The 12,346-nt window shown below is 41.0% G+C and overlaps 1 protein-coding gene across 3 annotated transcripts in view; it reads left to right on the top strand.

The window, feature by feature from the left end:
- CASP10 (caspase 10) overlaps positions 1-12,346 on the top strand; it is a 32,704-nt gene that overhangs the window by 7,740 nt on the left and 12,618 nt on the right. For all 3 annotated transcript variants that reach the window (XR_003612139.2, XM_028122326.2, XM_028122316.2), the window contains exons 4-5: positions 1,751-1,886; positions 6,352-6,470. Coding sequence is in view for 2 of the 3 variants with exons in the window: in XM_028122326.2 (XP_027978127.1) it covers positions 1,751-1,886; positions 6,352-6,470 (255 nt within the window). In the remaining variant the exon portion in view is untranslated. The remainder of the gene's footprint in view (positions 1-1,750; positions 1,887-6,351; positions 6,471-12,346) is intronic.

Genomic DNA, 12,346 nt, shown 5'->3' with positions numbered 1-12,346 from the left:
GAGTGCCTTATTTGGAAACACCGCACGCACGCACGCACACTCGCATGTGTTCAGTAACCCTTCCTCATCCTACGTTACTGCTCAGTCTCCTTCCTTCCCTCTACTGCCAGACTTCTTGAAAGGATAGTTTGTATAAACCCTTTCTCCACTAACTCAACTCTGGGTCACATTTCAGTGCATTTCCATATGACTTTACCTTCCTTCATTCCAATGAAACTTCTTGCTGAAGCCAACATGAACCTCCTCATAACCAGGTTTTTAGTTTCACATCATTTCCACATGTGGTTTACTTTGCCTTTTCCTGTCCATTGCCAACATGGCAAAGGAATGTCCTTTTCCATGTTGGCAATGAAGACCTAGTCATCCCTCAAGAATCCCCTCCCAGAGCAGCTTGTGTCAAGTCTGCTTTGTGCCATAGATGAATGATGGATAAATGAGTGGTATCACCACCGAAAGTTATCTTGGATTCTTCCTTCATTCCTTTCCACTTCCAGCTGATCTCCACAACTCACCAAATTCTATTTCAGAAATACTCAAACCCAGTGCCTCCTCTGTGTTTCCACCACTGGCTTTAGACCAGGTCTTGATCATCTCTTTGCCAGAGTATTTAATATTACTGCCAATATTTTTTTAATTCCCTACCTCCCCCAACCTGTTTCAAGACTTCCACTCAAAAACCAATGTGCTCACGTTACTATTTTCCTTAAAAACTACTACTGACACGCCTTGGTGCGTGGGACACATGCCAAACTCCTCATGTACTGTGTGTCTGTGTGTTCCTTCATGGTCCCATGCCAGCCTCCTGTTCCGACCATGACCTAGCTCTTATTCAGGGTTTGCACTCAAGCCTCCTTCTCAATGTTCCTGAACATTCTGTCCCTTTCCAGACATTCAACCTTTCAGTATGTCTGGAGACCTCTTCCCAGTTCCCACCCTGCTGATGCTCATGTACCCAGTGAGATAGTGTGCAGAGGTTCACTTTTGATGAATTACTCTTTTTATGGGCTCTAGTGTAAAGTCATTCGTATATATTTTTTAATAACCAGCTTAATATGCTGAGAAGCCCTGTTCACTGAAAAGATTATGGTGCCTTCCACCCCACATGTAATTCAATATTAAAATAATACTAGCCACTTTGTGCTTTTTCCCAGCAGCATTTAAGAATTTTTTTTTTTTCTTTTAAAAGGCTAAATATTTGCCCCTCGTGTCTTTGGTGCCTCTGTTTTGTTGCCACCCTAATCTAAGTATATCCTTTACAGCTGTGAGTGAGAGGCAGTGTAGCTCAATGGTTAATTAGAGGGACTTTGACATCAGACTGCCAGGGTTCGAATACCAGCTCTACCACTTACTGGCTCTGTGACTTTGGACAAGTTGTTGAACCCCAGTTATCTCATCTTTAAAATGGGGGTTATACCCAGAAACAAATAATACATTATATGTTAATTAATTGAATTTAAATAAAAGATAAATAAAATAAAATGGGGGTTATATAATATCTAGCCTTATCGGCTTGTTTTTGAGGTTAATATATAGCAAACACTGCCCAGTACGTAGTAAGTTATGTATATTTGGTATTTGTTATTAATATAGATAACTTACTTGGAAATGCCTCTTCCCCCGTACTGTTGACAAACACTGTTCCTTATTCATCATTGCAAAATCTGGTGACTAGTCGCCGTGCAGGTAATGTTGAAAGAATGAATGGATCATCAGAAGGCAAGTAAATGTGACTCCACTGATTCTCTTGCAGACCTCTCTAGGTTTCCTGGCATATCTGGAGAAACAAGGTCTAATAGATGAAGATAATCTGAGGTTACTGGAGGATCTCTGCAGAAGAGTTGTACCTAACCTTATGAGAAAGATAGAAAAATATAAAAGAGAGAAAGGTAACTAGCTTACACTTGCTTGCTTGCACAAGACCATGGGAATTCTTTTTTTTTTTTTTAAGATTTTATTTATTTATTTGAGAAAGCGAAAGAGAGAGAGAGCACAGAGGTAGAGGGAGAAGTCAACTCGCTGCTGAGCGATCCCGGGACCCTGAGATCATGACCTGAGCTGAAGGCAGATGCTTAACCGACTGAACCACCCAGGCACCCAAGATCATGGGAATTCTTAAACTAATTGGTCCTATATGACGTTTACTCATCACTCTGATAATATTCTCTTAGGAAAGCCAGAACTTCCTCCCCATCTGTTCATTCAAGACATATTTATTGAATGCATACTCTGACCTAGGCTCAGTTTTTGAAGGTGGAGACACAGAAATGTATATAAAGCAAAGCTCCTGCTATCTTGGAGCTTATATTCTAGTGAAGAAAAGTAATTTCATTTTATTTTATTTTTTTAAAAGATTTTATTTATCTGACAGAGACACAACGAGAGAGGGAACACAAGCAAGGGGAGTGGGAGAGGGAGAGGGAGAAGCAGGCTGCCGGCCGAGCAGGGAGCCTGATGTGGGGCTCGATCCCAGGACCCCGGGATCATGACCTGAGCCGAAAGCGGACGCTTAACGACTGAGCCACCCAGGCGCCCAATAAAAGTAGTTTTAGATAAATGTCTTTTCCTCCTTCTTACATGGGGGTGAGAGTATAGAAAAAACATTTAAATGAAATAACAAAAAAGAAGGAGGCAGGATAGCATAGGGATTAAGAATGAGGTCTATGGAGTTAGATTGCCAGGACTCCACTTATTAATGGGGTAGTGGTTCTTTTCTTAACCTTTCACTTTCCCCATCTGTAAAGTGGGGATAATAACAGTACCTACCTCGTGGGGTTTTGAGGATCGAATGAAGTAATTCCTATAAAATGCATGTCTGGCATAGAATTAAACATGTTGCTATGAATATGTTTGTCAGAAAGTCATGAAAACTTTCATTTTCTCAGAAATTACTATCAGAGAAGAAGATGTTTATTTCCTTGTTTGTTTGTTTTTTTTTTAATGCTGTCTTGTAAAGGTAGTATCACTAAAGGTAATAGCAAAGGTGGAAATCAAACCTGGTTGCCTTACCGTATATCAATATGCTAAGTATTTGTGTTTTTCCAGGTAAGAGCTACAAATAAAAATGCATGAGTATAGAGGCGCCGGGGTGGCTCAGTCGATTAAGCACCTGCCTTCGGCTCAGGTTCTCCCTCTCCCTCTGTTGCTCCCTCTGCTTTTTCTCTGTCTCTGTCAAATAAATAAAGTCAAATAAATAAATAAAATCTTAAAAAAAATGCATGAGTATATTCATGAAGCTTTTATACCACACCCATATTTTAATTCAGTGAGTCAGTTTGGTGTACAAATGTCTTTGGTTAAAAACGAAACTAGCTAAAACGAAACTTCTCTCTAAGAATTCTATAAATAGGGATCCCTTCTCAGCAGGGAGCCTGCTTCCCCCTCTCCTACTCCCCTTGCTGGTGTGCGCTCTCTCTCTCTCTCACACACTCTGTCAAGTAATTAAAAAATAAAATCTTAAAAAAAACCGAATTCTATAAATACAAAATGAGTTGAGGAACAAAATATCCTGTTGTTAAATTGATAAAATCTCAAAAAATAACTAAAGCAATGAATAAATGCATAATTTAAAAAGTTATGAAGAATAAAAATGATTCTTATAACCAAAGTTATCAGTGAGAAATAAAAAGCAGGGAGTTGATGTCAAAAGTACATTTAGAATCCTCACTGAACGCTGAATGCTGAGATTTTTTTTTTTTTCTGATTACATTGCCATTTTCCTGTAGTTAGTATCTCCCACAAAATAAACAGGGTAGGGGGTCAGATGATTTTGGATACTTGAACTCTGGAGAAGGCACTCTAGTGTTTATGTAGTAAATGCCTCAGTGAGTCTTGAGACCTGAGCTTTATATCAGAAGAAGAATTCTGATTGTGATTTTTCTTTTCTACAACCTCCCTGCTGTGTGATCTCTTTTGGGTGTCAAAAGAAAACAAACAAACTTGTTTTCCTCTGCTACTATCACACCAACACTTCTGGAACACTTCTAACATAGATGGCTAGGATTTTTCCATGCCAAGCAATTCTCTAAGTCTCTGCAGATACCCGCTGGGTGTCCTATGATTTAATCCCATTCTGACACTAACCAGAGTTAGCACAGACCTTAACTAAATTAGGTTAAGGGCTCAGTGTCCTAAGACTGCCCCCCCCCCACTTCAGACACCAGTCACAAGTTAGTCGGTCCCCAGAACACCCACACGGCTTCTGACCGGTTTGGCTACAAACTGAGGGTTCCCAGGACCCCCTTCAGGTTCAGTCATTTGCTAGAACAGCTCACAGAGCTCAGGAAAACTTCTAACATAGATGGCTAGGATTTTTCCATGCCAAGCAATTCTCTAAGTCTCTGCAGATACCAGCTGGGTGTCCTATGATTTAATCCCATTCTGACACTAACCAGAGTTAGCACAGACCTTAACTAAATTAGGTTAAGGGCTCAGTGTCCTAAGACTGCCCCCCCCCACTTCAGACACCAGTCACAAGTTAGTCGGTCCCCAGAACACCCACACGGCTTCTGACCGGTTTGGCTACAAACTGAGGGTTCCCAGGACCCCCTTCAGGTTCAGTCATTTGCTAGAACAGCTCACAGAACTCAGGAAAACTGTTTACTTACTAAATTACTTGTTTATTATAAAAAGATTTGACTCAGCAACAGCCAAATGTAAGAAATGCATAGGGCAGGCAGCTTACCCTTCCAGCATCTCTACATGTTCACCAACCTGGAAGCTCTCCAAGCCCCTTCAGTTAGGGATTTTTATGGAGGCTTCATATGTAGGCACAACTGAGTAAATCGTTGGCCATTATCATTAATTCAACCTCTAGCCCTTCTCCCCTTCCCAGGGGTCTGAGTGTGGGGTGGAAAATTCCAGTCCTCTGACCACAGGTTTATTCCTCTGGCTCCCAGCCCAACCCCCTCTGGAGGCTGCCCAGGAGCCCCAATCACCAGTCATCATTAACATCTTATTAGCAAGAGACACTTTGCATTTCAGAGATTCCAAGAGTTTTAGGAGCTCTGTGCCAGGAAAAAGAGGGCAGAGATCAAATATATATATTTGTTACTATATCATAGATATCAATTAATATTTCAGTATTGACTTTAGTATAGTCCTAAGAGCTTGGGCTTAATTCTTCCATTTAGGATGAAGGACTAAAGAACTGAAAAGATGGTAGGTATGCAGATTTTGGACTTTCCCTCAAGTGTATGTGATCCAAAGACAAAGTTCATTGTATCCGATTAGGACACAAGCTCTATTTAAGGACCACCAAGATAATTTCTTAGCTTTGGTGTTTGCTTTAGTATTTTAAATTTCTTATTAAAAATAATGTATCATAATTAGAATAAAATTAAATAAAAATTCAAATAATGACAATACAGTTTATCTACTGTCAGCCCATTCCCCAGAGATAATCATTGTTTGCTGTTTGGAGTATATATAGAGAGACTGTGTGTGTGTGTGTGTGTGTGTGTGTGTGTGTGTGTGTGTGTGTGTGTAAATAGCCAGATGAATATATATTTAACTAAAATCATGCTAATCATATCCTATAACTTGGTTTAGTCCCACCTAATATATCTCACATTTCCCCGTGTACATAATACAGACATAGCTCATTGTTATTAATGGTTCCATAGAAATACATTTTATATATATAACATATTTATTTAATCACCACTTTTGAATGTTTTTTTCTTAAATGTTTTTTTTCTTTTCCTTCTTCCTTCCTTCCTCCCTTCCTTCTTTTCTTCTTTCTTTATCTTTTTTGCTATAGTCTGAGTTCTGGTTTTATTTTTTGAGGTAATGCTTTTGTAATCTCTACTTGGCCATTATCTGACACATTAAATACCATAAGTTCTCAGGGTGCCTGGGTGGCTCAGTCGTTAGGCGTCTGCCTTCGGCTCAGGTCACGATCCCGGGGTCCTGGGATTGAGCCCCGCATCGGGCTCCCTGCTCCGCGGGAAGCCTGCTTCTCCCTCTCCCACTCCCCCTGCTTGTGTTCCCTCTCTCGCTGTGTCTCTCTCTGTCAAATAAATGAAATCTTAAGAAAAAAAAATACCATAAGTTCCGAAATAGTATTTAATAAAGCATATAGTAATTTTGAGGAACTAATAAAATTATAAGAATAATAAAAACATAAATACAAAGGAAATAAAATATAATAAAAGGAATGAGAATGTAATGATAAAGAAAAACAATTTATAAGTTCACATTTTTTTTTCTAGGTGTATGTGTAGGCTTCTTTAAGCAAATGTCACTATAAATCTTCAGGTCCCTATAAAATAATTTCTTTTGATGATTGGTTATCTTGGATCGCTACTAGTCAGATGATGATTTTTGTCTCACACGCTGTGATTCTATTTGCAGCCTCCCAGGTAGTGACACCTCCAGTAGACAGAGAACCTGAGTCATTGCATCAAAGAAAGGAAGAACCATTTTCCCGTTCAGACATTGAAGAGTTGTTAGAAGCATTACCAGCCTTACCGGTAGGTTCATTGGTGTGTTAGTAAATGTTTAACCACTAGCTCTTCTCTCCACCCTCAACACCCCACCCCAAAAAGAAAGAGAGAGAGACCCTGATGTGTAGTGTTTGGTGTAAATCACCCACCATGCTGATTTCATGTTACCAACATGACATCAATTCAATTGCAGAATTTCTGAAACTCTGACAGATGGCTTTCACTAGTTGGTTTGAGTTGACTCCCGGACACCACTGGGTTGTTGTGAAATGGTTCTGTTCTTATCGATGCGATTTGATCAAGACCAGCTTCCTGAACGTATAGCCTGTGTAGTCCCCACATGGCCCATGCTTTTTTAATGCTCAGCAGTCACTGTTTCAAAATTCTTAATAATGTTTGAACAAGGGGCCTCACATTTTATCTTGCACGGAGCCCCACAGATTATGTAGCCTGTCCTTTCCAGAGGACAAGATTTGGGTTCCTGTAGTGCCCAGTAGTAGAAAGGTGAGTACAGGGGAAACACCGGGAGATTTGCAGTCTGTTTCTTAACAACATGATCATGATCCTTGAGAGACACATATGACATTCTTTCCTGGGATTTATGTTTCTTCCCAGCAGATTTGGGCAGTTCTATTTTGCTAACATCAGTCAGTATCAATGAAGTTATCTTGGCCTTGAAATTTTTTGTTTTTAATTGTGGTAAAATAAAACATAAAATTTACCATCTTAATTATTTTTAAATGTACAATTCAGTACTGATAAGTACATTTATATTGTTGCATGACCAATATCCAGAACTCTTTCTATCTTGCAAAACTGAACCGCTATATCTATTAAACAATAACTCCCCATCCCCCCTTCCCCCTAGCCCTGGCGAACACCATTCTACTTTATATCTCTGTAAATTTGACTACTCTATTTACCTCATGTAAGTGGATTCATACAGTATATGTCTTTTTGTGACGGGCATATTTCACTTACTATAATGTCTTCAAGCTTCATCCATGTCAGAATTTTCTTCCTTTTTAAGGCTGACTAATATTTCGTTGTGTGTATCTACCACATTTTGTTTATCCATTTATCCTTCAGTGGACGTGTGGGTTGCTTCCACCTTTTGGCTCTTGTGAATAATGCTGCTATGAACATGGGCGTACAAATATCTCTTTGAGATCGTGCTTTCAATTCTCGTGTGTATGTACATAGAAGTGGAACTGCTGGATCACGTGGTAATTCTCTATTTCATTTTTTGAGGAACCTTCGTACTGTTTTTCACAGCAGCTGCATCATTTTGCATTTCTGCCAGTAATGCATAAGAATTCCAGTTTCTCCACAGCCTTGTGGAAAGAAATAGCATTTTCTTGTTTTAATGGTAGCCATCCTAATGGGTGTGTGATAGTATCTCCTAGTAGTTTTGATCTGTATTTCCTTAATGATTAGTGATGTTGAGCATCTTTACATGTACTTCTTGGCCATTTATATTATCTTTCTTGGAGAAAGGTCTATTCAAGTCCTTTGCCAATTTTTTAATTGGGTTGTTTGTGGAAGTTTTATTTTTTATTCTTAAAAAAATTCTTTGATAGCTTCTTTACTACTTTCATGATTTCATATTTTTACACTTACCATTTTTAATCTTTAAATTTGCAAATAATTTCAATCTTACAGAAAAGTTGAAAGAATGCTGTATACTGTTTTACCAGATTCACTACCTGTTGACTTTTACCCCATGTGCGTTAACCTCTGCGCACTTTCTCTTTCTCTATCATCCATTTATGTAAACACATAATTTTTTTCTGAACTTTCTGAGAGTAGCTTGCACACATCATGGCTTTTTACTGCTGAATACTTTACAGTGTATTTCCTAAGAATAAGGACATTTTTTTTTTCACAGAACTATAGTACAGTTATCGATGCCAGGAAAGTTTACTTAATACTTTCACTGTGTTCAGGTGCCACATTTCAATTTTGTCTGTTGATCCAGTAATATCTTTTATAGCTTTTTCCCCTCCAATACATAATTCATCTGGGATCATTATGGTATTGTCATGTCTCTTTAGTCTCCCTTAATCTTAAACATTTCTACAACTTTTCTTTATGACAGTTTTGAAGAATATAGCCACCTCCACTATTATCTTTTGTAAAAAAAAATAGAATTTTCCTCATTTTTGGTGTGTGGTTTGCCTATGATGTGTGTCAAGCTACCTGTTCTCACCAGAATATTACCTGAATGATGTACCCTTCTCAGGGCCTTACTTATGGAGGCAGCAGTGTCCACCTGCCCCCCCATTTGTGATGCTAATTTTGATTATTTGGTCAAGTTGTTGTGTGATTTCTTCACTGTACAAGTTAGTTTTGTATAGTTACTATTTTTTCCCTTGCAACTAATAAGCAAGTGGTGGGGAGACATTTTAAGACCATACAAACATCCCCCTCTGCATTAAGAACTTCCCCTAGATTGAGTACCCATTGATAATTCTAGTGTGATTCAATATTTACCTTGTTGGTTGCAAAACAATGATTTGGGGCATCTGGGTGGCTCAGTGCTTTGGCTCAGGTCATGATCCCGGGGTCCTGGGATCAAGCCCCTGGTCGGGCCCCCTGCCCAGCAGGGAATCTGCTTCTCCCTCTCATCTGCCTGCCGCTCCCCCTGCTTGTGCTCTCTCTTTCTCTCTCTCTCTCTCAAATAAATAAAATCTTTTATTTAAAAAAGAAAAGCAATGATTTTCAAACTCTAGTATTTTCTCTACGTTTATGTCAGCACTCAGCATTCTGCTATATGTAAGAGCCCTCCTTTCTCCCCCAGAAGTTTTTTTTTGCCCACTAAATTCAATCCTTCCCCCCCACCCACTTTTTCAACTAGTTTTGTGTATGCTCACTTACATGCATGTAGAAAATACACACACACACACACACACACACACACACACACACACACAGGACTTTGCTCTTTGCTGTAGAAATTCAGTTGTTTGTAAGGGGAGTGGCTCAACCTTGGTATCTGAAGTGTAGCTGTTTTGTGGACTTTGGACTCTGGCCATGGCCTGGTGACGGGGGCTAAGCTGTCATGGTGCTGAGAGTGTAGGAGGCTCTGGGAGGCAGCACCTCACATTACATACTTTTTCCTAGACTCTCGGGGTTGAAAGGTGTCTTAAAAGTTATCTAGGCAATCCTGCCCCTGGATAAAATGAAACTTGGTAAATCATATCATGTTTCATTTGCACCTGACAGGTTTTCTTATGTAAAAGAGCACTGCCAACCATTGCATTTAATGAGGGTATCACACCCCCTAATTAATGAATTTAACATTAAAAACCAAATCAATATTTTTGAGTGTGGCATAGGACTTTCTTAAGGAGAGCCACGTCTCTCTATTGAGGAGACCTAACAACAGCTTCCTTTTAAGGTTATTTGGGGCCCTTATTATTTGTAAACAGTGGAAAGAAGACTGAATGTGGCCAGGCCACATGTCATTCATTCCTTCCTCTCTGACACACAGAATTGGGGGTGTCAACAGAAGATGCAACATTTTCAGAGAAAGAGCCAGGCAGACCTTAAAGCTGATCTCTCGTCCCTGTTCTGGCTGATTTTATCAGCACAAGGAAGGAGACAAATCAAGAAAACCTGGGGCAGAACCTGGGGAGGCATCTGTGTTGCCCTTAATCCCAGAAAGTTCACTCAGCTGCTTTCAGAACCAACTGGACAAACCCCGTAAACAGCTTGCTTGGCCCTTGGTTGTTGCCGAGAGAAGCTCTAGCATTTTGCAGGAAGGAAAACGCGGCTTGGGGAAAGAATGGCCGGAAGTGTTTTGGAAAGTGAAAGCGAAGTTCTTTTGCATTTTTGTTCCCTCCGAGTCAGGGAATTCTGGTATTGTGCAGCCTGGGAGTGAGGCGGTGCAGCTTTGGTTGGGCTTGAAGATAAATCTCCCTCTTGCAGCCAGAAGCCCGGAGGGCTCCAGCAGGGAGGCATCCCTAGAGACTTGGGGGCAACTTGCCGGTCACCTCAGACAGGCCTCCTGGGGGTGCCCACCACACGGCCAGTGGCAGGGTTAACACCTCCCCAGAACACTTGTGCGGCTTTCTGTTGCAGGCTGAGGGCAAGGGGTTTGGGGGCGGAGTGAATGGGGAGGATCATGCACAAACGATGAGGGCCTTTGGTGATGTTTCAATTTTGTATTTGATGATCTAGAACGTTTATGTGGGACTGAAGTCAAAACTATCAAGGGAGTATACTCAGAGGAGGCTGCATTGTATTCCTGCCCCTCTTCCCCTCCCCCATAGATTGCCATTTCTTTTTAAGTCTATTATTTATTTATCCTGTTGCTACTTTTGGGAAAAAAACCCCAACCATCTCTCCCCTTTATTATAAGAGAGGGAGCCCATTAAAATACTGTTCTTCACTTTACTTCCTTCATGTAATAGTATCTCGTGGAGAAGTATACAGTGTCTTCTGTGTCCTGCTCCACCGTGTGGGTGGACCACAGCTCTTCCCTAAACTTTCTATTGCTGGGCATTTGGGTTATTTCTAGTCTTTAGTTATTCCAAATAATGCAGCGAATAAATATCCTTGTGCATGTGACATACATCATATTTTTGTCACTGTGTCTTTGTGAACCTCCTCCTTTGAGAAAGCAGAGTCGATTCTCTTTTTGTCAGTCCCTGCGGATCTTTTCTGTGGCTGGGGACAAGGTATCCGTCCTTCTCTGCATCAAGTCCAGCTTTTCAGCCCTCATCCGAACTGTGGATTTCCTGCGTTTCATTCATTTCCTGTTTCCTCAACAGAAGGGTTCCTGGCAAGATCAGCCTTCAAGGAGTAGTGGTAGGTGTTTCTAATACACTTTACATAACTTGGATCAGTGTGGCAGGAATAGAAACATCTGATACACACCAAGCAATTTGAGGTGACTTGGGAGGTTAACAAACGAGTGGAGAATTCATTTCTTTTTTTAAATATATTTTTTTAAATGTTTTATTTATTTATTCATGAGTCAGAGAGAGAGAGAGAGAGAGGCAGAGGCAGAGAGAGAAGCAGGCTCCCCGCCTAGCAGGGAGCCCGATGCGGGACTCGATCCCAGGACCCTGGGATCATGACCTGAGCCGAAGGCAGACGCTTAACCATCTGAGCCACCCAGGCATCCCGAGAATTCATTTCTTACCTCCATTCAGGCATGGATTGTACCAAGCTTTTCTGTGGGAGGATGGAAAGGGTGGGGTGGTTTGTGCTTTGAAACCCTTGCGCAATAGCATCTGGGGAATGCGGCAATTCCTTCCCCACCCCCCCCCCCCCCAATGAGCTCACCCTCTGGAAGGAGGGATGGGAAGCCCTGGTGAGGCTAGAACCCACAGGCCAGCATGACAGAGCGGAATGCTGACTCTGTGGAAATGTCTGGTGTGTGGCTCCAGATGCTGTTTGTAGTTTTTGGAGGGAGAGAGGCCAGAGGGAGAGAAGTCGCTGGTGTGTTTAGTGCCCTGAATCCTTGCCCAAAAACCATGACCTCGGGGAAAATATTCCAGAATCTGCTACACGGCTGAATGGCTTATGAATAGGTTGTTGGTGTAGTCTTTCCATGATATGTAAAGTTTATCAGAGGCCATTCCTTATTTATTTATTTTTTTCTGGAAATTTAAACTTCAGAGTCCAGACACTTTGCTTTCCTAGGAATCTCTGCTTTCGGCCTAAGTAGGAGATTGCATGATACAATCTTGAATGAGAGTTACCATTACTGAGCACTTGTCAGGTGCCAGGCCCTGTTCTAAGAGCTTTCTAGGGCTTATCTCATTGAATCCTTCAATCACCTGGAGTTGGGTACCACGGTTATCCTTGCTTAATGATGAGGAAGTGGAGACTCAAGAGGTCTAGTACTTTCCTAAAGGGTCACACGACTAGAAAGGAGTGAAGCTGGGATCTGA

This window comes from Eumetopias jubatus, unplaced genomic scaffold (assembly GCF_037043125.1).
Source record: "Eumetopias jubatus isolate StellerSeaLion01/CBP00866 unplaced genomic scaffold, mEumJub1_p1.0 scaffold_3, whole genome shotgun sequence".
In the NCBI taxonomy this organism is placed as follows: Eukaryota; Metazoa; Chordata; class Mammalia; order Carnivora; family Otariidae; genus Eumetopias; species Eumetopias jubatus.
The sequence above is the reverse complement of the archived record's forward strand: the minus strand, read 5'-3'. Positions and strand labels throughout refer to the sequence as shown.